Raw genomic sequence first — 26536 nt, 5'->3', positions numbered from 1 at the left:
ATTTATGTCTTAAATTCTTTCAATATTTTTTTTTTTTTTTGACCAGACACTTTGGAATGTTCAAACCCTAAGTTTAACATTTCAAATCAAAAAGCTTTTATTTTGACAGAATACTGGAGAAATTATGTAATATTTTATTTTATTTCAAATAACAAAAATAAAGTATGATGACCCTGGTTCCAGTGTCAAATTGAATCTAATTGGATTTAAATCAATGCATCAAAAATTACACAACAAAACTGTATTTATTTACCTTCTTTTTTATTTTATAGATTATTTTTTATTTTATTTTTATTTTTTAGGTGCTTTCCTGAAGTTCAAACATTAGAGCATGGCACTAAAAACGCCAAGATAACAGGTTAAATTTCAGGCAAAATTTGCATGCATGAACTGAAGAAAATGTACACCTTCAATGCACATACATTTCTTGAAATATAAGTGTCTGCAAAATGCATAAAGGGTACATCTCTTCATAGGGGAGATGAGAAACTGACACAACAAAATACATAATTTTTATGCCTTTTTATGAGTCAAATTCAATGAAATTTCAAGGAAAACATCGTAGGTTAACAAGATCTTTCAAAAAAATGCATTGCGGGTCAAAGTGACCTGAAATATAATTTCAGTTTTAAATGTTTCTTTTTTCTAAGTGACTCTTGGGTTTCGTCTGCGAGTTTTATTATCTGTTTTCTTAAATACTGAGAAACATGTAAAAGTCAAAACAAAACAGCTGACACTGAACCCTCAACAAGTCAGATACTCACACTCATAACCATCAGGCAAGTCCACACATCGAGTCCCAGAGTCACACGGGTCACTAACACACCACACGCATGTGTCACACGTCTTCCCGGAGTAGTTCAGCGGACATGAGCACACAAAGTCATTCCAGATGACCCGACATTTCCCTCCATTCTGACAGGGCTTCATCTGAAAAGACCATTTGTAATTTAACAAAGTCTGAGAAGTCCAGACAAGCACCAGAAAAGTGAATAATGTTAAGTTCAAGAATGTAAAGATGTGATACTTTCAGCAACACTACCATTGGAAAGATTTGTTTTTGAAAGAATATCTTCTGTTCACCAAGGCTGCATTTATGTGACCAAAAATACAGTAAAAATAGTGAAATATTTTTTAATTGAAAATAACTGCTTTCTATTTTAATATATTTTAAAATGTAATTTATATCCAGTGATCAAAGCTGAATTTTCAGCATCATTACTCCAGTCTTCAGTGTCACATGATCCCTCAGAAATCATTCTAATATGCTGATCTGCTGCTCAAGAAACATTTCTGAATATTAACAGCGTTGATACCATGATACATTGTGTTTTCCTGGATTCTTTGATGAATAGAAAGTTTAAAAGAACAGCATTATTATTGGCTCGAAATTAATGTTAGCAACGTGATAAAACATTCTAGCAAACATGCTAACAACATGCTAATTCATGTTAACAATGGTAAACAATGCTAATTTACGATACTAACATGTTAAATCATGCTAGCAATGTGGTAAAACCTGCTAACATTTTGGTGACTCGTGCTAGTAATATATTAACGAATGCTAACAACATGCTAATCCATGATAACAATGGTAAACAATGCAAATTTACGATACTAACATGTTAAATCATGCTAGCAATGTGGTAAAACCTGCTAACATTTTGGTAACTCATGCTAGTAATGTATTAACGCATGCTAACAACATGCTAATTCATGTTAACAATGGTAAACAATGCAAATTTACGATACTAACATGTTAAATCATGCTAGCAATGTGGTAAAACCAGCTAACATTTTGGTAACTAATGCTAATAATGTATTAATGCATGCTAACAACATGCTAATTCATGTTAACAATAGTAAACAATACTATTTTACTCTATTAACATGTTAATTCATGTTAGCAATGTGTTAAAACATGCTAATTTATGCTAGCAATGTGCTAAATCATGTTAGCAATGTCATAAAACATGCTAGCAACATGCTAATTCTTGCTAACAAATGATAAAATATGCTACCAACATATTAAAACATGCAAACGGCATGCTAATTCTTGCTAGCAACATGCTAAAATATGCTACCAACATATTAAAACATGCAAACGACATGCTAATTGCTAGCAACACGATAAAACATGTTAATGCTAATGCAATGTCTGTCTTTCTCTTTCCACTTCACTAAATTTAAAGCTTATAAAACTTTCAAACTTTTATACGGCTTTGTCAAGCCAACATAAAAGTTTTTCCCAACGAACTTTACTCATCTATTTTAAAATAGAATCCTTCGTAACATTATTAATGTCTTTTCTGTCACTTTTGATCAACTGAATGCATCGCTGCTGAATAAAAATATTAATTTCTTAAAACTGACCCCAAACAGTAGTACATATCTTATCTTACCTTACACGTCTGGTCGCCCACACAACCCTCCAGCACATTAGACGAGTTTCTTGGTAAGTAGCTTGGATGTTGTGGTTTCTGGCTGATGCTCCCCGTGTACATGTACAGCTGTGTGTCGTCTATGCGGACGTCCTGCATACAGCCCTTGAAATATCCGCCCCACGGTACATTGGTCTCACCTTCAGGAAGTCCACCAAGATATGCCACATCTCCTGCTTCTACCTCGAAATCACTGTGACTGACAGAAATCTGCTGCGTTTGATTAAATACTATAACGCCTTGTTCTTTTTTAATAGCCACAAAAACCTTCTCCCCATCGGTTAGGAAGTTGGAGGCCCTTCTGACGGAGTTGTATATCGCAACATACATTGAGCCATTTTTAAGAAAAAGAGTAAAGTATGCTTGATTCTCATGCTGGAGCTGAAAGACCAGGCCATTTATCTGACGTGTTTTCAGCCACAAGGACACAGTCAGGTTAGCGCCGTGCTTCTGGGTGATGGGAAACGCAGCGAAGCTTCTGTTGCGCTCATGACTGAACGTCCATGAAGAGTGCTCTGTTGGGAGAGACGGGCAAAGTTTTTAGTAAACACCACTGTGATTATGAAAGCATCCAGAACATACAGGCCAATCTCAAGAAAACATGTACACCTCAAAAATAAGAAGTTATAGTTGATAAAGCCTACTTTAGGACAACTAAGATATAACTAACAATAATTTCATGACACAAGAAAGACAGTTCCACCAAAATATATAACAGGCATAACATTATGACCACCTTCCTAATATTGTGTTGGTCCCCCTTTTGCTGCCAAAACAGTCCTGACCCGTCGAGGCATGGACTCCTCTAGACCCCTGAAGGTGTGCTGTGGTATCTGCACCAAGATGTTAGCAGCAGATCCTGTAAGTCCTGTAAGATGCGAGGTGGAGTCTCCATGGATCGGACTTGTTTGTTCAGCACATCCCACAGGTGCTCGATTGGATTGAGATCGGGGGAATTTGGAGGCCAAGTCAACACCTCAAACTCGCTGTTGTGCTCCTCTAACCATTCCTGAACCATTTGTGCTTTGTGTCAGGAGCATTATCCTGCTGAAAGAGGCCACAGACACCAGGGAAAACAGTTTCCATGAAAGGGTGTACATGGTCTGCAACAATGCTTAGGTAGGTGGTACGTGTCAAGGTAACATCCACATGGATGGCAGGACCCAAGGATTCTCAAAGCATCACACTGCCTCCGCCGGCTTGCCTTCTTCCCATAGTGCATCCTGGTGCCATGTGTTCCCCAGGTTAGCGATGCACCCAGCCATCCACGTGATGTAAAAGAAAACCTGATTCATCAGACCAGGTCAACTTCTTCCATTGCTCCGTGGTCCAGTTCTGATGCTCACTGTTGGCTCTTTCGGCGGTGGACAGGGGTCAGCATGGGCACCCTGACTGGTCTGCAGCTATGCAGCTCCATACACAACAAACTGATGCTCTGTGTATTCTGACACCTTTCAATCAGAACCAGCATTAACTTCTTGAGCAATCTGAACTACAGGAGCTCGTCTGTTGGATCGGACCACACGGGTCAGCCTTCACCCATGACCCTGTTGCCAGTTCACCACTGTTGGAGCACTTTTGATAGATACTGACCACTGCAGACCGGGAACACCCCACAAGAGCTGCAGTTTTGGGGATGCTCTGATCCAGTCGTCTATCCATCACAATCTGGTCCTTGTCAAACTCTCTCAAATCCTTATGCTTGCCCATTTTTCCTGCTTCTAACACATCAACTTTGAGGACAAAATGTTCACTTGCTGCCTAATATATCAGGTGCCGTGATGAAGAGAGAATTATTCACTTCACCTGTCAGTGTCATAATGTTATGCCTGATATAATCATTGGCACATAATTTAATCATTCAAAAAGAAAGCTCACCTTCTGAACAGTTGTGTCCATAAAATGGCCTGCGGCAGTGGCACATGTAGTCGCTCCACAGATCCACGCAGTGACCACGCTCAGAGCAGGGGTCCGGACGGCACCGTTCCCTCCTCTCACAGCCCATCTGCACATCCGGCTCTGAGCTGAAGTTCTGAGGAAGAACCAGCTGAGAATCCACGAGCAGATCCTCAAAACAGCCGACGAATCCCATCCTGTTCTCAGTGTTGTTCAAGTATTCCGGTGGAACCCCGCCGATGTACGCTTTCTCCAAACCGTGCGGCTGGAAGGACAGAAGCTGGTTGTGACCTCCATCCTCAGCTGTCCTGTTCTCTGACAGCAGGGTCAGAGTCAGTCTCTCATCCACACTAACAGAGACTTCACGCCAGAGTCCGTCACTGAAATCCCCGCTTAACTGCACAGCGAGCTTCAAATCTCCCGATTCGGCTCTGGAGAGAAGATTTCCACCAATTAGCTCCAGTATGAAAAAGTGCTCTTGGCTTCCCCGGTAGAAGAGAATTGCATCCGGCAAGGTCGTCCTGAACCTCAGCTGGACGCTCGGCCCTTGCGATCCCGCCTGCCTGCGGGTCCTGTTGCGGTGCGGAACCTCCACGACCAGATATCCTCTCGCTGTGATGGAGAAGGTGGTGGAGGTTTCGCATGTGTCACCATGGAAACCAGAAGGGCATCTGCAGGTGTGTCGATGCTCATCTTCATGCAGTGATGGCACACAGGTGGCGCCGTTCTGGCAGGGGTCATCCACACAGCCGGTCAATGCGACGTCACAGTCACGGCCGCCCCAGGGCAGCTGGTCCGGCGCAGGAGGTGGACAGGAACATATGTAGTCATTAATGGCATCCTTACACATGGCTCCGTTCTGACACGGGTCGCTCTCACACTCGTCCACGTTAATCTCACACACAACACCTGCAGGGGGATTACAGAGTCAGAGGTTATGTGATGCTTTAGGCACAGACATTCAAGCTGAATAAACTTTAGTCTTATTCAAAAGCTTTTTATGTGCAACACTAGGGTTGCACGATTCGGGGAAAATCTAAAAATCTAATGAAAATTTTTTTGATCAAAATTGTGATTTAAAATTTTACATCATGGTTTGCTCTGCTTGTTTGTAGTGCTGCACAGTTTAGCAAAAAATTTATGAATATATATCAGTATGTCTATAAAATAATAATAATAAGAATTACTATTGCTAATAATAATACAAAAAATATACAATAATACTAAATAAAAAATAATAATAAAAATAAGAAATATTACTATTGTAATATTTCACTGTAAAATAAAAATTAAGTATTTAAGTAATATACAAATACAAATATAAATACAAAAATATAATAATAATTTGTATTATTATCTTTTTTATTGTTGTTGATGATAATATAATAAAGATAATACTATAAGTACTATTCCTATTGTAAGATTTCACTGTAAAATAAAAAATGAGTATTTACATAATATTATATAATAATATAAATATAACAAAATTATACAATAATAATAATACATTTTATTATTATTAATCTTGTTTATATAATAATAATACATTCAATTAAATTCAAAAAGCTTTATTGTCTATCCATAAAATATACAATAATACAAAAAAAGAAATATCACTATTGTAATATTTCACTGTAAAATAAAAAATTAGTATTTAAGTAATATAAAAATATAATTATAATATAAATCATTAATAATACGTTTTAGTATTGTTGTTCTTGTTGTTGTCAATAAGAGCATTACAAAAAATACACAATAATACTAAATAAAAATAAGAAATAATACTATTGTAGTAATTCACTGTAAAATTAAAAATGAGTATTTAAGTAATATAATATTAAAATATAACATAAAAAAATGTAATAATTATTGTTGTTGTTAGTGATAATAATAATAATAATAATAATAATACATAACAAATATACAATACTAAATAAAAATAAGAAATATTACTATTGCAATATTTCACTACAATAAAAAATATTTTAAGTAAACTTAATATAATATTTAAATATAAAAATATCATTTTTATCTTACACTTCAACTGTACAATTACAATATTAACATTAGTAATTTACTGTATTAATTTCTTCATTTTTAGAATTTAAACCATGGACCGTGGATCATGAGCTGCTAGCATGTAAGAACACAGTGCCACGCTTCATTTTGAAACATGCAATGCATATATTTATTTAATTAAACTGATATTCACAACAAGCCATATCATGATTCCAGTTTTATTTGGATGAATTATGCAGCCCTATGCAACTTATTTATGTGATGATTTTAGAGATCCTGTGTTTAAGAGTTATACTAAAACTAATTATATTAAACAAATTAAGAAAACTTAAGACTTCCTGACTTTAAGCAGAAACCTTAATCAATTACTTACAGAATAAAATCAGATAAAAGCAAATAAATTGACTTTTAATTGCATTTACTTTAAGCCTTTTAGTAATGTAATCCTGGTAAAGGGATTGGCATGCCGGCATATGTTTAGAACAGTTACTTCAACTTAACTGAAGTTTATTTAGTCTGTTTAGCGTACTGTTAAATACTGCTGTGAATAATAATATTGCACCAGCAAATTCGACCAAACTATACAAAACATGTATGCACTGAAAGTTCACCAGCACACAACTGAAGAAGTCTGCTATTATGCAATCACTCCTGCGAGTTATCGTAATCAATGTCTGCCAGTGCAAACTGTTAAAGGGTTCTAGTAGTTGCTTGTTATATATTTTGCATTTCCTGGAAATATTAAACATGAAACTAAGATAACTGAGAAGCTGCTTGGAAACAATGTGTATTGTGAAAAGCACTATATACTAATGATACAGACTTGATTTAAGCATGTTATGCAGAATGCAAAAAGTTGCACTACTGTTAAATTTATCATGCATATGATGATGTTATCATGCATATGAGGAAAAAAAAACAACCAACAATGTTAGCAATACCACAATACTGAATTTTAAGAGTAAACTAGAACAATACAAACCTAGAGCAGACATGGAGAGCTTTTTTTTTATAGTAGATTTCAGTACAAATATCTAAATTCTTAAATCAAGATACATTTACTTAACATGCAATACAATAAAATAAGAGTCTTGTTTTCTCAAAAATTGTAATGCAAAGGGAAAACAAGTTTATTTTTCTGACCCCAGATGCATAAATATCAAAATTCTTAAATAAAGATATGCAAAATGACACAAAATAAGAGTCTTGTTTTCTGTAGAAATTCATCAAAAATAAAATTTAACAAGAAAAATGCACTTAATTCAAAGGGGGGGAAATGACGTCATGACAAGATTATTTTTTTCTTTTTTAAAGCATAAAATCACTATATTTTGATGCTTTTCCCCCCACAAAAACACGATTTCTTCTCATATGTCATTGTACATATGTGTACTGGAATACAAAACCAAAATACTGAGTGAGAAAATCACTTGTTGCAGTGAACAGGAAGCGTCTTTATTTGTGGTTTTCACTTAGAACACGCTCTACAGTTTATATCTGATATTCATCATAAATTACAGAAGAACCGCACACTTTATTTCAAAGGAAGGAAGCAGTCGATCTTCATGGCCAGGAGAATTATGAGCCCTCCTCAGGTTAATTCGACATTAATGCAGAGATCCTGCAGACTTTCAGAAAGCTCCGACACTTTACCTGTCAGGAGAAGCAGCCCACTGCAAATGACTTTCACTATTAGTCCTCTCATCCTGCCAAACGTCCGGGCCGGAGTCTCTCTCCTCAACAAGACGAGCCGCAGCAGACACTGACACAGAAGTGACAGTTTCCAATGCAGACGTCCTACAGTTTTTTCCTACTTCTCCCAGTGCTCCTTTATTTCTAGCTTCATAAGCGCACACCCACAGCCGACCGACCTCTCGGTACCAAGCGTCCAGGATTGATTGCGAAGGATGAGCTGCCCTGCCGGGATAATAATCTACAGAGCTTCCCCTCCCTTCCCAGCTGGCTCCTGTCAGTGCTGACATCAGGAATGTCTGTCTGCCCGGCCGGCGTGAGCGATCACTTTCCATGCCAACTCATTACTGGAGATGTGATGTGAGTCCGTGTCCGTGTGGGATGATTTCAGGCCTGGAAAGCCTGGAACGCACTACACGACTTTTCAGGTCTCCACAGATTTGTAAACACTAGTACAGCAGTGATGACCAGCCTAGGAAAACCTCCTTTATTCAAATATCGTGTAAGCATTTTGCATAGTTGTGCTTGGAGTCGATTGATTCATTTGTGATAATAACACAATGAAACTTGATAAACTGCGGGACGTCATTTTTGGCCAGAAATTATGAACACATGCAAAAACAAGAGAGGACCAACCAAATATTAATAATTATTAATCAATAATAATGATTAAGAAGTAGTCAATGTTTGATTTTTGAGCTTTGATCATAAAACTAAGCATTTAATATCATCTTAACAAGATATATTATTGGGAGAAAGAGTGACCGCTGATATTTGCATATGCATTTTATATTAGTAGTCTGCTAAACTGTTCTCACTGAATTATTTTATATTATGAAAATCTGACTTTTTCCATGTTTAAGTGCTATAATCGGTATATCTACTAATCCAGAAAGCATGAAAAAGGTCAACCCAGTAACTTTGTTTTGGCAAGCTTTTCTCTGCAAGCATGTGAAAACAAACGAGTTGCTCAGATTTCGCTCCTCTAGTGATCTTGTTATAATATTACCGCCCCTTAATCTGCACGTTTCCACCCACGGTGCCGCCATTTTGTTTTCGCAAACAACAACGGTGAACAAGAACCTTGTGTGTATTTGACAGTTTAAACACAACAAATGTGAAAGAGATGTTACTCACGAGACGTCTGACAGCCAGCTGTCTGTGTGTGTGCTTCAGATAAGTGCGCTCAGAAAACGATCCATGAGACATTTGACACCTGAGACTTAAATTACATCTTGTAAAAATGGGTTCCCATTTAATACAAGCTATCAGAATTTAATTTACTCTGGAAAATGATCACTGGAAATGAACTAAACGAAACTAGACTACTGAAATCTGGCATCCTGAAGTTATTAGTCAAGCTGTGGGTGTTTGTTTTTCTTCTCTTAAGCAGCTCTCCTGTAAGCATCAGCAGACACTCAGACTGAAGCTGAAACACCATTACAACAGGATTTGTTTTCTTAAAGTCTCTGAGTTACATCATGTGTGATTTCGAACAAGATCTCTGTGATTAAAACCAAGCTGGGAGTCCTACATTTTTTATTTATTAGTGTAAAATAATCTTGTTTGAATATCTAAATGTAAATTACAGATTTGCTTTTTAGCATATGTAATCTGTTGTCAAGTCAAGTCAATTCGCCTTTATTTATTTATTCGCTTTTTACAATGCACATTGTGTCAAAGCAGCTTTACATTGATGGTACATACATTTTGGCTGCACAGCAGCTCTTAAAGAATAGTGTCAATGCAGGCAGTTCAAAGCACTGTTGAATATCAAATGTCAAGTGTCCCCAACTAAGCAAGCCAAGGTCGTGAACTAAGTTGTGAACTAAAACTCCACATCATGACTTAGAAACTTAGATTAGAAACTTAGACTTAGATTTTTCTGTTTTCTTTGTGATTCAAGCCAATGCCTTTGGTGTTTCTAGCACTATGCTCTACTGACTGAGCTTGTTTTCCATTCGTTTTATTTATTTACTTACAAATACAATCAAAAAATAGTTATGTTTTGCATTTACAACCCAGGCTCACTGGAAAAAAGTCCCTAAAAATAACAATCCACCTACACCAAATGTAACGGATAGTGTTAACAAAAGCAAACATGAGATAAAAACACATTTGCTGAAGCATGGTTGACATTTAAATCTTTGAGCTCTTTTATCGTGACTCATGTTTCACGGGACTCGTATCCAAATGCTCCACATCGCAAGTGCAAAAAAAATATTTTCTTCCTCTGTATTTTCCCCTCGTTTTCCAGTAAAAATATCTAAACATTCTTAAAGGTGCAATATGTAAGATTTCTGTCCGCTAGAGGTCGCTAGAGGCCTGTTCAAAACAAAGGCGTAGTTTGATGATGCCAAGTTTGAGACCGGAATCTTGGGACATGTGGTCTCCACTTTACAACCGGGGGAAACAATAGGGATATGACTCGGGATGAAATCATGTTCATGGATTATTAACGTTACTGTAGTGTGAAGCAGAGCAGGAGCGAGTGTTGTGGAGCTGAACGAGGAGCTGGAGCGATTGATCAACACACGCCTCACGAGCAGCGGGACTTTTATTATGACACAGTCGCCGGCGCCGCTTCTGCTTTTCCGGTCATGAGTATGAGGTAACGCAGCTCTGTTTATCATATTAGATACATTTGAGAGTGTTGAAAATGATGTTATAACGTTACTCTGTGCGTTCACTCGCCGGCTGCTGTGAGACACTGTTACACACTGCAGTAAGATAGATCCATTTTACAATATCATATTAAATACTGGATGATTGTGTTGATAAATGGCATGCAATTAATTTTAAAACGTATTGTATGATATAGAAAGAAAATGCTGTATTACTGTTACTAAAAATAAAGCTGCATCGGATTATGCTATGTTAGCTACTTCACAAAATAGTGTTTTTCTCTGAGACATGGTAAAGCATCGCAAAAAAATCAAGAAAATTAGATTTAAACAATAAGACTAAACGTGTTGAGCTATATAACAATAATTAGTTTTCTGTCTATAAATGTAACCAAACAGATGTTCTCTTGCCTATTAAAACATGTAAATATTAAAGCGTCTTTGGCATTTCCATGGTTTCTACAAAATAAAACCAGAAACCGAGGATAACGCGGGTATGACGCCATTGACAGGCGACTCCTCACACAAATTGCAATTTTCTCACGATTTACAAATAGTTGGAAACATTTGGGATATTGTAAGTACTCAAGTGAAGAAAATATATAACACTAGCCTAGAGGTTTTTGGATATTTTACTGCAAAATTCTTACATATTGCACCTTTAAATTAGAATAAATTCACTTAAGAAGCAAAATTACTTAAAGGGATTGTTTACCAGAGGCCAAGGCGGTTACCGGAAGCCATTTAATATACTTTATAAAGTTATAATTATGGATATTTTGCTTACAAAAACCCCCTGGAGTCGCATGGATTACTTTTATGATGGATGGATGGATGGATGTGCTTCTTTGGGCTTCGAAATCTCGGTTACTATTCACTCCAATTATAAAGTTTGGAAGAGCCAGAATACTTCACTTGTGTTCGTCTGAAAGAAGACAGTCATATACACCTAGGATGGCTTGCGGGTGAGTAAATCATGGGATCATTTTAATTTTTGGGTGAACTATTCCTTTAAGATAAGTCTTGTTTAATGAAAAAATATGACCACACACTTGCTGGTCCACTTATCGACCACTATGGAAGTCAATGAGGATCAGAAACTGGTTACCAACATTCTTCAAAACATCAGAACAGAATATATTTTTGGGTGACCTATCTACTACATTTTGGTCATTTAACTATTCCAAAAAAACAACACTTGTTACCTTACTTCATTTTGCTTCTCAAGTAAATGTATCTTGATTTAAGGATGTTTAGATATTTGTACTGGAAAACGAGAAAAATCATTTTTTTGCAGTGTAGCTGTGTGAGCAAGTTCAGTACGTCAGAAAAGCCACAGATATGGAGTGTGATGCAAATCACGTTTGCAAATCATGGTAAAAGTGTTTTGAGGTCATTTGAGAAAATAAGTCTCTATGTGATAATCTGCACCTGTAATCAAAAATGTGTAAAAAGGAATAAATGTTCTTGATGTTTTAATGGCACTATAATGTTAATTTCAGCTGGAAACTGCAGTGAATTGTGTGTATAGTTTTGTTTTGTTTTTTGGCCTAAATGTTGTGCATTTAGATATATTTGCATTATTTAGATTTTTTAAAGAAAAGGATAACACACCTGTGAACCCCGGAGGACACGAGCACTTAAATGCATTGACGAGATCTTCACAGGTGCCTCCGTTTTCACACGGCGCAGACTCGCATTCGTTCACGTTAACTGAACAGTTTTCACCTGAAAAACAGAGACGCTCGTGTCACCAGCAGCTCTTTGAGTCTCTGAGCAGCCGTCAGCAGTGTTTCTCACCTGTGAATCCAGTGCGGCAGTGGCACAGGAATCCTGCTGCGCTCTCGTAGCTGAACTCACGGTCCAGTTCTGGCAAAACTCTGTAGTGTCTGGAGTCGGATCTCTGGAAACATTCGCCGTCATTTTCACACGGACGGGCGTCACACTCGTCCACATCAAGCTCACAGTTCTCACCTTCATAGCCTGAAATAAATAACATAAGAAACTTGAGGAGGGCTGACTTCATACCTACTCAGTTCTCTGCTTTTAGCAGCCCTCCCTCCCCCACACATACAAACAAGCCACCAGCAACCATTCACACACACACCCCCAACCCCCCTGCAGATTGCTCAGGTAATGACCATATTTACACATGAATTGATGCTAATGATAGCCAAAAGACTAGCCAGTTAGCATCCACTTGGCTAAAGGAGAGTTACAAATCTCTGGGACTTCTAGTGTTAATGAATACCAGATGTGTTGTGGAGTGAGGAACCAATACAAGTTTATATCATTTTGAGTGTTTTTTTTCTGTCAACAATGCATTTTTAACACAATCTGACTTATTTTACAGACATCTACTTTAATAAAACCATGCATTTCATATATATACACTATATACAAAATACATCCATCCATTTGGATCTTATGGTTCTCTTTGCAATGGCCTCTATGTTTCTCTAGGTGGCAGTGTGGTGTAAAAGATCATCACTGAAGAAGCGCATTGCTTTTATCACACTATAATTCTGAGACATTATTACTGTAATGCAATAAAATGAGCCTTTGAATGCATAAATAAACACAAAGTTAAGATAGAATAGGTTAAATTAATTACGTTACCTGGCCAACAGAGGCAGGTATACTGGTTAACTCCTTCCTGGCAGGTGGCGCCATGCTGGCAAGGGCCCGACACACACTCGGGGATGTCTTCTTCACAGAAAGAGCCCATGAATCCAGTGCCGCTGCAGTCACACTCATAGCTGTGATTCAGAACACAGTCTGATGAGTGACGAAAACACCATCAAAAAGATCGTTACACTCTAGCTGTGGTTTGCACTGTTTTAAAGGACAAACATCTGTACATCAGCATCCATGTTTTAGTGTTTTTAATGTTGTTTATATGTTGTTTTTGAGTATTTTCTCCTTAAAACTGCAGATAGTCTAAAAAACTTGGTTTGAAACCGGCCATTTTGAATGAGTTTCTGGTTCAAACATATAAGCTGCTGTGATTGAGTGGAGGCGGGGACTAATTTGCATATTCATGGTTCCTGTAGAATTCAACCAATCAGATGACGAACCTCAGATTGCTCAAACACTCACCTGTTGACCATATCCAGACACGTCCCTCCATGTTGGCAGGGTGAACTTTCACACTCGTTGATGTCCAGCTCACAGTTAATGCCCTCGTATCCCGGCACACACTCACAGGTGTACAGACCCACGTGATCGTGGCAGGTGGCGCCGTTCTGACAGGGATCCGCCTCACATTCATCAATGTCAACTTCACAGTTCAGTCCTGCAGGACGATTCAACACACAGACTGAGCTGTACTGGCTTGTGTTGGCAATGATGTTGTATTTACAATATAACAGAAACACACTTTTTAGGACATTGTTTATCTTCTAATGGGGCAGTATGAGTATGGGAATCATTCAGTATAGTAAGTTTGTCTGAACTTTTTTAATGATCTTTATTTAATTTCATCTTTTTAGATGCCGTTCAAAACCTTTTTCTGCTTAAATGTCTGAAATTGTTTTTGTAGAGAAATATAAATTGTATACGAAAAGAATTTACTTTGTAAAACTAAAATTTTAATATAATAATAATGATACAAATATATAGCAAATATATAAATTAAATAATTAATTTAAAATAAAATGACTGAGCGGACATTCAAAGAATATACGATTTTTTAAAGAATTGTTATAAATAAATAAATAGATTTTTTTGCATTTACATTTTATTTAATTAATTAATTAATATTTCCAGTACACAAATATAGCAATATTATAAAATAATTATAATAAATAAATAAATAAATGCAAGAAAGTAGACTGTGAGAATTATTATAAATAAATATTTGCATTGAAGTCGGCTGAGAAAATATCAAAAAAACTCAAATATAAAAATATTTCAAAATGATAAATAAATGCAGGAAAGTCGACTGTGAGAATGTTCAAAGAAACTAAAATCTAAAAATATTTCAAAATTATAAATAAATTTTTGCATTGAAGTCGGCTGAGAAAATATCAAAGAAACTCAAATATAAAAATATTTCAAAATTATTATAAATAAATATTTGCATTGAAGTCAGCTGAGAAAATATCAAAGAAACTGAAATATAAAATATTTAAAAAATTATTATAAATAAATATTTGCATTGAAGTCGGCTGAGAAAATATCAAAGAAACTCAAATATAAAAATATTTCAAAATAATAAATAAATATTTGCATTGAATTCGGCTGAGAAAATATCAAAGAAACTCAAATATAAAAATATTTCTAAATTATTATAAATAAATATTTGCATTGAAGTCGGCTGAGAAAATATCAAAGAAACTCAAATATAAAAATATTTCAAAATGATAAATAAATGCAGGAAAGTCGACTGTGAGAATGTTCAAAGAAACTGAAATATAAAAATATTTTAAAATGATTATAAATACAAATTTTTATTGAAGTCGGCTGAGAAAATATCAAAGAAACTCAAATATAAAAATATTTAAAAATTATTATAATAAATATTTGCATTGAAGTCAGCTGAGAAAATATCAAAGAAACTAAAATCTAAAAATATTTCAAAATTATTATAAATAAATTTTTGCATTGAAGTCGGCTGAGAAAATATCAAAGAAACTAAAATCTAAAAATATTTCAAAATTATTATAAATAAATTTTTGCATTGAAGTCGGCTGAGAAAATATCAAAGAAACTCAAATATAAAAATATTTCAAAATAATAAATAAATGCAGGAAAGTCGACTGTGAGAATGTTCAAAGAAACTCAAATCTAAAAATATTTCAAAATTATAAATAAATTTTTGCATTGAAGTCGGCTGAGAAAATATCAAAGAAACTCAAATATAAAAATATTTCAAAATTATTATAAATAAATATTTGCATTGAAGTCAGCTGAGAAAATATCAAAGAAACTGAAATATAAAATATTTAAAAAATTATTATAAATAAATATTTGCATTGAAGTCGGCTGAGAAAATATCAAAGAAACTCAAATATAAAAATATTTCAAAATAATAAATAAATATTTGCATTGAATTCGGCTGAGAAAATATCAAAGAAACTCAAATATAAAAATATTTCTAAATTATTATAAATAAATATTTGCATTGAAGTCGGCTGAGAAAATATCAAAGAAACTCAAATATAAAAATATTTCAAAATGATAAATAAATGCAGGAAAGTCGACTGTGAGAATGTTCAAAGAAACTGAAATATAAAAATATTTTAAAATTATTATAAATACAAATTTTTATTGAAGTCGGCTGAGAAAATATCAAAGAAACTCAAATATAAAAATATTTAAAAATTATTATAATAAATATTTGCATTGAAGTCAGCTGAGAAAATATCAAAGAAACTAAAATCTAAAAATATTTCAAAATTATTATAAATAAATTTTTGCATTGAAGTCGGCTGAGAAAATATCAAAGAAACTAAAATCTAAAAATATTTCAAAATTATTATAAATAAATTTTTGCATTGAAGTCGGCTGAGAAAATATCAAAGAAACTCAAATATAAAATTATTTCAAAATTATTATAAATAAATATTTGCATTGAAGTTGGCTGAGAAAATATCAAAGAAACTCAAATATAAAAATATTTCAAAATTATTAAAAATATTTGCATTGAAGTCGGCTGAGAAAATATCAAAGAAACTCAAATATAAAAATATTTCAAAATTATTATAAATAAATATTTGCATTGAAGTCGGCTGAGAAAATATCAAAGAAACTCAAATATAAAAATACTTCAAAATTATTATAAATAAATATTTGCATTGAAGTCGGCTGAGAAAATATCAAAGAAACTCAAATATAAAAATATTTCAAAATTATTATAAATAAATATTTGCATTGAAGTCGGCTGAGAAAATATCAAAGAAACTCAAATATAAAAATATTTCAAAATTATTATAAATAAATATTTGCATTGAAGTCGGCTGAGAAAATATCAAAGAAACTCAAATATAAAAATATTTCAAAATTATTATAAATAAATTTTTGCATTGAAGTCGGCTGAGAAAATATCAAAGAAACTCAAATATAAAAATATTTCAAAATTATTATAAATAAATATTTGCATTGAAGTTGGCTGAGAAAATATCAAAGAAACTCAAATATAAAAATATTTCAAAATTATTATAAATAAATATTTGCATTGAAGTCGGCTGAGAAAATATCAAAGAAACTCAAATATAAAAATATTTCAAAATTATTATAAATAAATATTTGCATTGAAGTCGGCTGAGAAAATATCAAAGAAACTCAAATATAAAAATACTTCAAAATTATTATAAATAAATATTTGCATTGAAATCGGCTGAGAAAATATCAAAGAAACTCAAATATAAAAATACTTCAAAATTATTATAAATAAATATTTGCATTGAAGTCGGCTGAGAAAATATCAAAGAAACTCAAATATAAAAATATTTCAAAATTATTATAAATAAAATAGTCAAAGCTGAGCAGACTCTTCTATGGTGTAATACTTAGAAGATAAATTAATATACTTTAGTTCTTTTCAGAGTCTCATGTATTATAACTATCTTATTTTGTAACCACATATTTTGGTTGTTGTCTTCATGATGTGTTGTGTGTTGTGTTCTTTATTAAATCTCTATAATAAAAATGTACAATTCAGATTTTGATCTCCATATACATTTACATATATATATCTTCCAAGGGGTTGTTTCCCTCCTAGGACTTTTTTCCCAGTGCTAGCACGCTGGGTTTTTCTCCTAGGGGGTTTTTTCCACCCCTGGAAGTCAGCCGACATTGGCTTAATGTAGCACCATCTTGTATATGTTACATATTACCACGCTTGTTTGTACAGTTTTAACCACTTCCCTTTTTTTCTGTGCTTCTAATATGTAAAGCTGCTTTGAAACAATTACCAATTGTAAAAGCGCTATATAAATAAATTTGACTTGACTTGACTTGACTTTGTTGCAAAATAAAAAAAAAATTTAGAGCCACAGTAATGTGACAGTCCTCACCTGTAAACCCAATGAGACACTCGCAGATGTAGCGGTCCTTCCCGTTGATGCACGTCCCGTTGTTCTCACAGGGTTGGGATGCGCACTCGTTGATGTCAATGTCACAGTGGTAACCTTGGAAACCAGGTACACAGTAGCAGTGATACACATCAACACCGTCCTGACAGATGGCGCCGTTCCTGCAGGGCTGCGATACACACTCATCGATGTCTTCTTCACAGTTTTGACCCCGAAAGCCTGCGGCACACCGGCACTCGTACCCGTCTGGTGCCCACATGCAGGTGGCGTTATTGTAGCACGGGTCATCCGCACAGTCTCGCACCTTCGTCCTGCAGTCGTCCCCGCTGTATCCGCTGGGACAGTGGCAGGAATATCCGTTAACTCCATCCACGCAGTAGCTCTTGACTCCCATGCAGGGGCTGCTCTCACATTCATTGATGTTCTGGGTGCAGTTGGGTCCGTCAAACCCGTCGGGACACAGACAGGTGTAGTTCTCCATTCCTGGAGTGCTGATGCATGTGGAGGGACAGTCTGCATGTTCACACGGGTCGTATAAAATCTCACAGTTTACTCCTGCATATATAGGCGGCGTGAGACGGCAGACACAATGGTAGCCGCCCAAGGTAGGTATGCAGGTGCCGTTGTTTTGGCATGGAGATGACAGACACACTTCAGATGTGACAGTGCAGAACAGACCTGTGGGTACAAACCAAAAAGCTGTCATCATTAGCAGATGTTTCTATACAAAGATGACTTGCATACACACACTGCGGAGACAGTCAGCCTAGAGTAAGGGTGTCAAACTGCTGCAGTCCTGCTGAGTTTAGTTCCAACCCTGCTCCAACAAACACACCTGTAGCTTTCAAATAAGCCTGAAGGACTTGATTAGCTGAATGAGGGATGGAACTAAACTCTGCTGGGCTGTGGCCCTCCAGGAACTGAGTTTGACACCTGTGCCCTAGACTGGAGCAACCTGAGGTCAAAGGTCAAGTGTGTGGGAAGTTGTTATGTACTTTCTCACATTCCAGTTGTGCAAAGAAAGATTGTGCACCAGTCAAAACTGATCTGAGAAAGTCCCAGTTTAATTCTAAATCTAAGAATTTAGGTAGCACAGGTAGAATTGCAATGAATGCAAGAAGAAATAAAATGAAGAAATTAATTTGAATGCAACATACGAGTTAAAAAAAGAATATAAAGATAAACTGTGAATGTTGATTTAGATAGATAGAACAATAGATAGATAGAACGATAGATCGACTGATAGATCAATCGATAGATAGACAGAACAATAAATAGAACGTTAGATCGATAGATAAAATGAATGAACAAATGATAGACCGATAGATAGAATGAACGAACAATAGATAGATAGATAAATCGATAGATAGAACGATAGTTAGAACGAAAGATCAATAGATAAAACGAATGAACAATAGATAGATAGATAGATAGAACGATAGATAGAACAAACGAACAATAGACAGATAGAACGCTCGATAGATAGATAGAACTAGCGAGCAAATGGTAGAATGATAGATAGAACTATCTATCTATTGTTCGTTTGTTCTATCTATCGATTGATCTATCGTTCTATCTATTGTTCGTTCGTTCTATCTATCATTCTATCATTTGCTCGCTAGTTCTCTCTATCTATCGATTGTTCTATCGTTCTATCTGTCTATTGTTCGTTCGTTCTATCTATTGTTCTATCTATCGTTCTAACTAATAAATGATAGAACGATAGATCGATCGATAGAATGAACAAACAAATGATAGAACGATAGAATGATAGATAGATAGAACAAATGAACAAACGAACGAATGAACGATAGATAGATAGATAGATAGATAGATAGATCAATAGATTGATAGATCGATAGATAGATAGATAGATAGATAGATAGATAGAAGGAATGAACAATAGATAGATAGAACAATAGATAGAATGATAGATCGATAGATAGATAGAACGAATGAACGAACGAACGAACGATAGAATGATAGATGGAACAAACGAACAATAGACAGATAGAACGATAGAACAATCGATAGATAGATAGATAGATAGATAGATAGATAGATAGATAGATAGATAGATAGAAGGAATGAACAATAGATAGATAGATAGATAGATAGATAGATAGATAGATAGAAGGAATGAACAATAGATAGATAGAACGATAGATCAATAGATAGATAGATTGATAGATCAATCAATAGATAGAACAATAGATAGAATGATAGATCGATAGATAGAACGAACGAACGAACAAACAAACGAACGATAGAATTTTATATATCATCATCAGGGTGGAAGAATATTTAATCTCGTATTGAATCTCCTCTTGTCTTTCCAATTCAAATTCCACTTGTGTGTTGTGGCCAATTCAAATCAAATTCTCTCATGAATTTGAACATTTTTTAGGTAATCCCTGTTTGTCTAACCAGCTGGAGATTTATCCTCTATACCACACCATCTACAGTACTGCGTTACAAAGTAAGAGTAAGTGAGGAGAGTACAGAAGATTCATCCTAAAGCCTCTTAAAGAAAGACTTGATGAACCCTTACTTGAATGCCTGGGATAATGTCACCAAAATCTCAGATGAGAGCTGCAGGGGCCTGAAGCGACATTCAGGACGAGTGCAGCGTATGACAGCACTACTAAACATACACATCTGACGTGTAACTGGAAATTCAGCCTGCGATTCCAGTGGCATAAAGGGGCTTTCATCCTCACTATCACCTCCACCGGCAGATGGGCGCATGGTCTAAACCATCTTACCAACTCTGACTTAACCTCCACCAGATGCTCCATCAATGGATTGTGTCAGCTTGACCGACCACCACTCACTGAGACTAATCCGTCCACATGCACGTGATACCTAAATACACCTGTCAATCATTCACAAAGCCTCAATAACAGCCTGAGATCTGTTCGATGAAGTCTAGTGCTGATTCGGGTTAATGAAATAATCTGCTACATTTGAGAAATCACTACAAATATCATAGTAAACTCTAAAAACACGTCTTAATATTGTACACGATTTTGCTTCTCAACAGGAAATTGATTTTCTTTAAAGGATGTTCAGACATTTTTTGCAGGAAAACAAGATAAAAATACTGATTCAGAAGTGAAGGACGCCAGTCACACTTTCAATAGACGAGAGCAGGGAGAGAAACTGTGTCAAGAGGTCTGGTAGTGACTGTGAATGACCTACAGTCTCCTCTAATCCAGGATCATCTGGTCTGAGAGGAGAGGGAGAGAGAGAGAGGTGAGCTTTACAAAGAGACTTGAACACTGATCTGAACCAATACAGTTCTTCCGTACATTGTCAGCCACAGCTGTCAATAAAAAGAATAGATATTGTTGTTCAAATAAAAGGGGAGATCTGAAGTCTAGACGGGGCAGGCAGAGCTTACGGATGGGCTTCAGAAGCTTCACTTTAAAATAAAGTCAATTGAAAAAATTCTCAGAGCAGTAGAAGAGTCCTCAACCCCCCTCAAAGAGACGTATGGTATGAACCCTCAGGACAGAAGACTGTATCAGACCCCCGTCCAGAGAAAAACAATACTGGGGCCGCTATAGATCCTTTAATAAACACATTCCATTCAGTATTATTTGCTTCTCTTCAACTCAAGAGCATCTAATCAGCAAACTTAATCTTTTAACATGGATACATGGCAAAAATGTGTTTTTTTTAGTGCTGTCATGTCAAATATTGGCTCATTTTGGATTTCATGAGAGCTACACATTCCAAAAAAGTTGGGACAGGTAGCAATAAGAGGCTGGAAAAGTTAAATGTACATATAAGGAACAGCTGGAGGACCAATTTGCAATGTATTAGGTCAATTGGCAACATGATTGGGTATAAAAAGAGCCTCTCAGAGTGGCAGTGTCTCTCAGAAGTCAAGATGGGCAGAGGATCACCAATTCCCCCAATGCTGCGGCGGAAAATAGTGGAGCAATATCAGAAAGGAGTTTCTCAGAGAAAAATTGCAAAGAGTTTAGAAGAAGTTATCCTCATCTACAGTGCATAATATCATCCAAAGATTCAGAGAATCTGGAACAATCTCTGTGTGTAATGGTCAAGGCCGGAAAACTATACTGGATGCCCGTGATCTTCGGGTCCTTAGACGGCACTGCATCACATACAGGAATGCTACTGTAATGGAAATCACAACATGGGCTCAGGAATACTTCCAGAAAACATTGTTGATGAACACAATCCACCGTGCCATTCGCCGTTGCCGGCTAAAACTCTATAGGTCAAAAAAGAAGCCATATCTAAACATGATCCAGAAGCGCAGGCTTCTCTTTGGGCCGAGGCTCATTTAAAATGGACTGTGGCAAAGTGGAAAACTGTTCTGTGGTCAGACGAATCATAATCTGAAGTTCTTTTTGGAAAACTGGAACGCTGTGTCATCCGGACTAAAGAGGACAAGGACAACCCAAGTTGTTATCAGCGCTCAGTTCAGAAGCCTGCATCTCTGATGGTATGGGGTTGCATGAGTGCGTGTGGCATGGGCAGCTTACACATCTGGAAAGGCACCATCAATGCTGAAAGGTATATCCAAGTTCTAGAACAACATATGCTCCCATCCAGACGTCGTCTCTTTCAGGGAAGACCTTGCATTTTCCAACATGACAATGTCAGACCACATACTGCATCAATTACAACATCGTGGCTGCGTAGAAGAAGGATCCGGGTACTGAAATGGCCAGCCTGCAGTCAAGATCTTTCACCCATAGAAAACATTTGGCGACAAAGAAGACCTAAGACAGTTGAGCAACTAGAACTAGAAGCCTGTATTAGACAAGAATGGGACCACATTCCTATTCCTCGCAACTTGTCTCCTCAGTCCCCAGACGTTTGCAGACTGTTATAAAAAGAAGAGGGGATGCCACACAGTGGTAAACATGGCCTTGTCCCAACTTTTTTGAGATGTGTTGATGCCGTGAAATTTAAAATCAACTTATTTTTTCCCTTAAAATGATACATTTTCTCAGTTTTAACATTTGATATGTTATCTGTGTTGTATTCTGAATAAAATATTGAAATTTGAAATTTCCACATCATTGCATTCTGTTTTTATTCACAATTTGTACAGTGTCCCAACTTTTTTGGAATCAGGTTTGTATATACATACACAACTTTTGTTAGATGCAATTAATCGATTTGACAGCACTATTTTTTTCTAAATGAAGTGAGCTTGCGATTAAATGGGAAAACAAGATTATTTGGTAACACTTTATTTTAAGGCGACGTAGTTACACGTTACTACAGGTACTCACTCTATAATAACAGTAAATTATGCATAATTATAAGTAACTAACCCTAAACCAAACTCTAACTACATTTACATTTACATTTACATTTATGCATTTGGCAGACGCTTTTATCCAAAGCAACTTACATTGCATTATACTATACATTTGTATCTGAGTATGTGCAATCCCTGGGATCGAACCCATGACCTTGGCATTGCTAGTGCCACGCTCTAACCACTGAGCTACAGGAAAGCTGTAACTCTATAGTGAGTACATGTAGTTAATTAAGATTACTTAGTACTTATTTGAGTATGCGTTTATTTGAGAAGCAAAAAATAATACGTCACCTTAAAATAAAGTGTAACCGATTATTTTCCTTGTTTTAAGCATTAAATCACTTTATTTTGATACATTTTTCAATAAGACTTAATATCTGCTTCTCTAGTAAATGCATCTTAATTTAAGAATAATTAGATATCTGAACTGGAAAACAAGACATAATACTGAGTAGTAATCAAACAGTTGATGGTCCCCATTGACTTCCACTATAGGAAAAAGAAATTCTATGGAAGTCAATGGGGTTCATCAACTGTTGGTTGCCAACATTCAAAATATCTTCTTTTGTGTTCAGCAGAAGAAAGAAACTGGATCAGTTTGAGTGTGAGTAAATGATGACAACATTTTAATTTTTGGGCGGACTATCACTTTAAATGTCATTAAATAATGGTTACAGTAGCTAATTTAGGCCTGATCAACATCCAGTTCTCCACCTGTAGTGTTTTCCAGTATTTAAACTCTACAGCAGACCAATAAACAGCCATTAGAAAAGTGTAAGTGACCCTAATACTACAATCCACACAGATAACTGCACACAAACATATATTACAAACAACCTTGAGCTGAAGTTTGCCCAAATCCTGTTTTGATTAAACTCTAAAGCAGTGTGTAATGAACACACAGGTACAGAGAGTCTCTTGCTTAAAGGCATTTCATTTACAGGCTGTTTCTGTCATGTTTTCTTTGTCATACCTAGTCAAAAATATATTGCATATTTCAACCAACTGCAGTTATTACCAACTCCCGAACAAATGAGAGTCAAATTTGTGGCGCCATGTTCAATATTAAGAATCTTCAAAGGACATTCAAGTTATTTTTACATAATTCACAGATTCAAATCAGATATTACATCAAACAATATAAACAATCATCCAGCCGATATATTGCTTTAAGTGAGAATACGGTTTGAATGCAGGTGAAGCAAGATGTACTATCTAACTTTTAATATTATTTTAAATGTCTTTTTAAATAATATGTGTCTAGAAGAAAACCAAATGATCTCGTTTGTAAAGATAAAGGATTTCAATTAAAGTGTGTGCTGCTCCTGGACTTTATCAAAAACTCATTCTGACTTGAGAAACACATAACATACACCCATTATTGTCTGCTTTAATCCTCGCAGTGCTCTTGTTGGTGTGAAGGAGGACTGCTGTGATCTTTATCCTGAGTGAGTTATCTGACCCTGACGCCCTGTGACCGCTCTGTGTCCGACAGCTCTCAGAGATGAACCTCCTCTGAGCCGCTGCAGAGAGACGGATGATCCAGAGACTGGTACAGACTCTCACGAACAGAAGAGAGACCAGGGAGGAAACACACACACACACACACACACACACACACACACACACACACACACACACACACACACACACACTACCATTCAAAAGGGATGTTTTTCTAAAAATAAATATTAAAATTAAGCATACACCATTTATCTTGTTTAACACGTCCATTTTGCCATCATTGCCTATATCCAGCAAAGTAAACCATCAGATTGAAGTGTGATTTTCACAAAACTGTATTTTTCAAAGTAAATTTAGATTTAAAAAAAAAAAAAAAAAAAATCACAGCAAAAAAACATTCAGAATTCACAGTGTATTTATAGTATGTGGAACAGCAAAGTGTTTGTTTACATTTTAGACAAATCAAGTTGTGATACTGAACAGGACCACAAGGCAATGCCAAAACACCTAAACCAACCGCCTTGAGCTGACTACACATACTACAGTAAACGGATCCATTCAGAATTACTAAACACTGCAACATACACAGGACAAATCAAAACTTATCCTGAATTTTTGTGTGAAAACAATGTGAATGTACTGAAATGTGTCTGTGCATAAATACAATGCGTGATCAGTGTGTTGAGAGTGCTCATACATGATATGTTTGCACATCAATATAACAAACTCGTGCATTCGTCTTTCCTTTGATTGCAATCCTCATCCATTAAAACTTTACTAGCGAGACGCTGGTTTGCTTTATCCAGCCGAAAAACACAGTTTTCATATCATCTGGCCATACAGCGGTGGGATGTTAAACAGACAATGGAATGAATAATTCTCTCTGCCATCTCTGATATAACAAAGTCCCTTTAAGACAAGTACTGAATATTAACTTACTAATTATATGCAATGTTGTTTTACATTTTATTAGCTACTATATTCAATTTCTGTACCTGAAAACTGGATACATGAAAAACCTGAAAAGCTTTATTTATTTGTATCTTTGGTTTACTGTATTTATTTGTGCTGTTTGATTATTTGTTCCTTTTTTTTTTTTATTTGACAGTAGTCATTTTTTACCAGAACATAGCACATACTGAACCGTACCGAAACCGTGAGCCTAAAACTGTGATACAAACTGAACCGTGAGTAATCTGAACCGTTGCACCCCTAATAATATATATATATATATATAACTCCTCCAGTTGGAGTCTAAAGGATGTGTTTTGAGTCTCATTTCATCTATAATATCTGAAATAAGCGATTTCCGATGCCAATCCAGGAAACATCCCTCTATCCTGGAAAAAACAAACAAATTTCTGGAGATGGGTTTAATGTAACTACATACTTGGAAAACAACAATAACTCCATGGATAAAGAATTTTACATGTTGTTTTCAAACACAGACTAAGTCCATCCAGTCATGGTCACGGCTTCATCAGAGCTTAAAGATTCAATGCAGCACATTCAGTCAAAACAAATGTGAGCTGCTATTCCACTTAAACACAAAGAGTGAAGTGGCAGCGCTCTCCGGCGGGGTTTCCATGGCGATGGTCAACTATGCCGCACGTCTTGCCCTGCGCTTTCAATCTGCCCAAAAGTACCCAGGATTCAGGCTTCCCGCAAGTGCAGAAATGGGTCACAGCTTCATTAGGGTGGAGCTCCAAAAATCACTTACACTGAAACTCCCAGCAGAACAATGAGACACACTCATCTGAACGGCATGACGACACGCTACTGTTTCATTCATAAGCTAATAATGAGGAACTGTGACAAACAGCTCATTAGGGGCAAACATCATGTTTACTGTTGCTCAAGCTAACGGAGTGTGAATCATCCAGACATGAATGATTCCTCCAGTCATGTGTGTTATTTTACTAAGTAATAAGATGTACAATTTTCACCTTCTGTACCAGAAAACAGGCGGAAAGATCCCACATATGGACATTAAAGGAGGAACCGGAGTCATATCCACCCACAACAGCCTAGAAACACCCTAGCAATGCCCTAGCA

At 35.9% G+C, this 26536-nt stretch overlaps 1 protein-coding gene across 1 annotated transcript in view; it reads right to left on the bottom strand.

The window, feature by feature from the left end:
• The window catches only part of crb2b (crumbs cell polarity complex component 2b), a 38267-nt gene that overhangs the window by 9541 nt on the left and 2190 nt on the right, over positions 1-26536 (bottom strand). The window contains exons 2-9 of the mRNA XM_067393465.1: positions 17692-18387; positions 13772-13967; positions 13292-13431; positions 12473-12655; positions 12287-12400; positions 4320-5246; positions 2403-2956; positions 765-930 (exon numbers count right to left, since the gene is read on the bottom strand). Of these exons, the coding sequence (XP_067249566.1) occupies positions 765-930; positions 2403-2956; positions 4320-5246; positions 12287-12400; positions 12473-12655; positions 13292-13431; positions 13772-13967; positions 17692-18387 (2976 nt within the window). The remainder of the gene's footprint in view (positions 1-764; positions 931-2402; positions 2957-4319; positions 5247-12286; positions 12401-12472; positions 12656-13291; positions 13432-13771; positions 13968-17691; positions 18388-26536) is intronic.

The sequence above is a fragment of the Chanodichthys erythropterus genome, chromosome 9 (assembly GCF_024489055.1).
Source record: "Chanodichthys erythropterus isolate Z2021 chromosome 9, ASM2448905v1, whole genome shotgun sequence".
NCBI lineage: Eukaryota > Metazoa > Chordata > Actinopteri > Cypriniformes > Xenocyprididae > Chanodichthys > Chanodichthys erythropterus.
The sequence above is the reverse complement of the archived record's forward strand: the minus strand, read 5'-3'. Positions and strand labels throughout refer to the sequence as shown.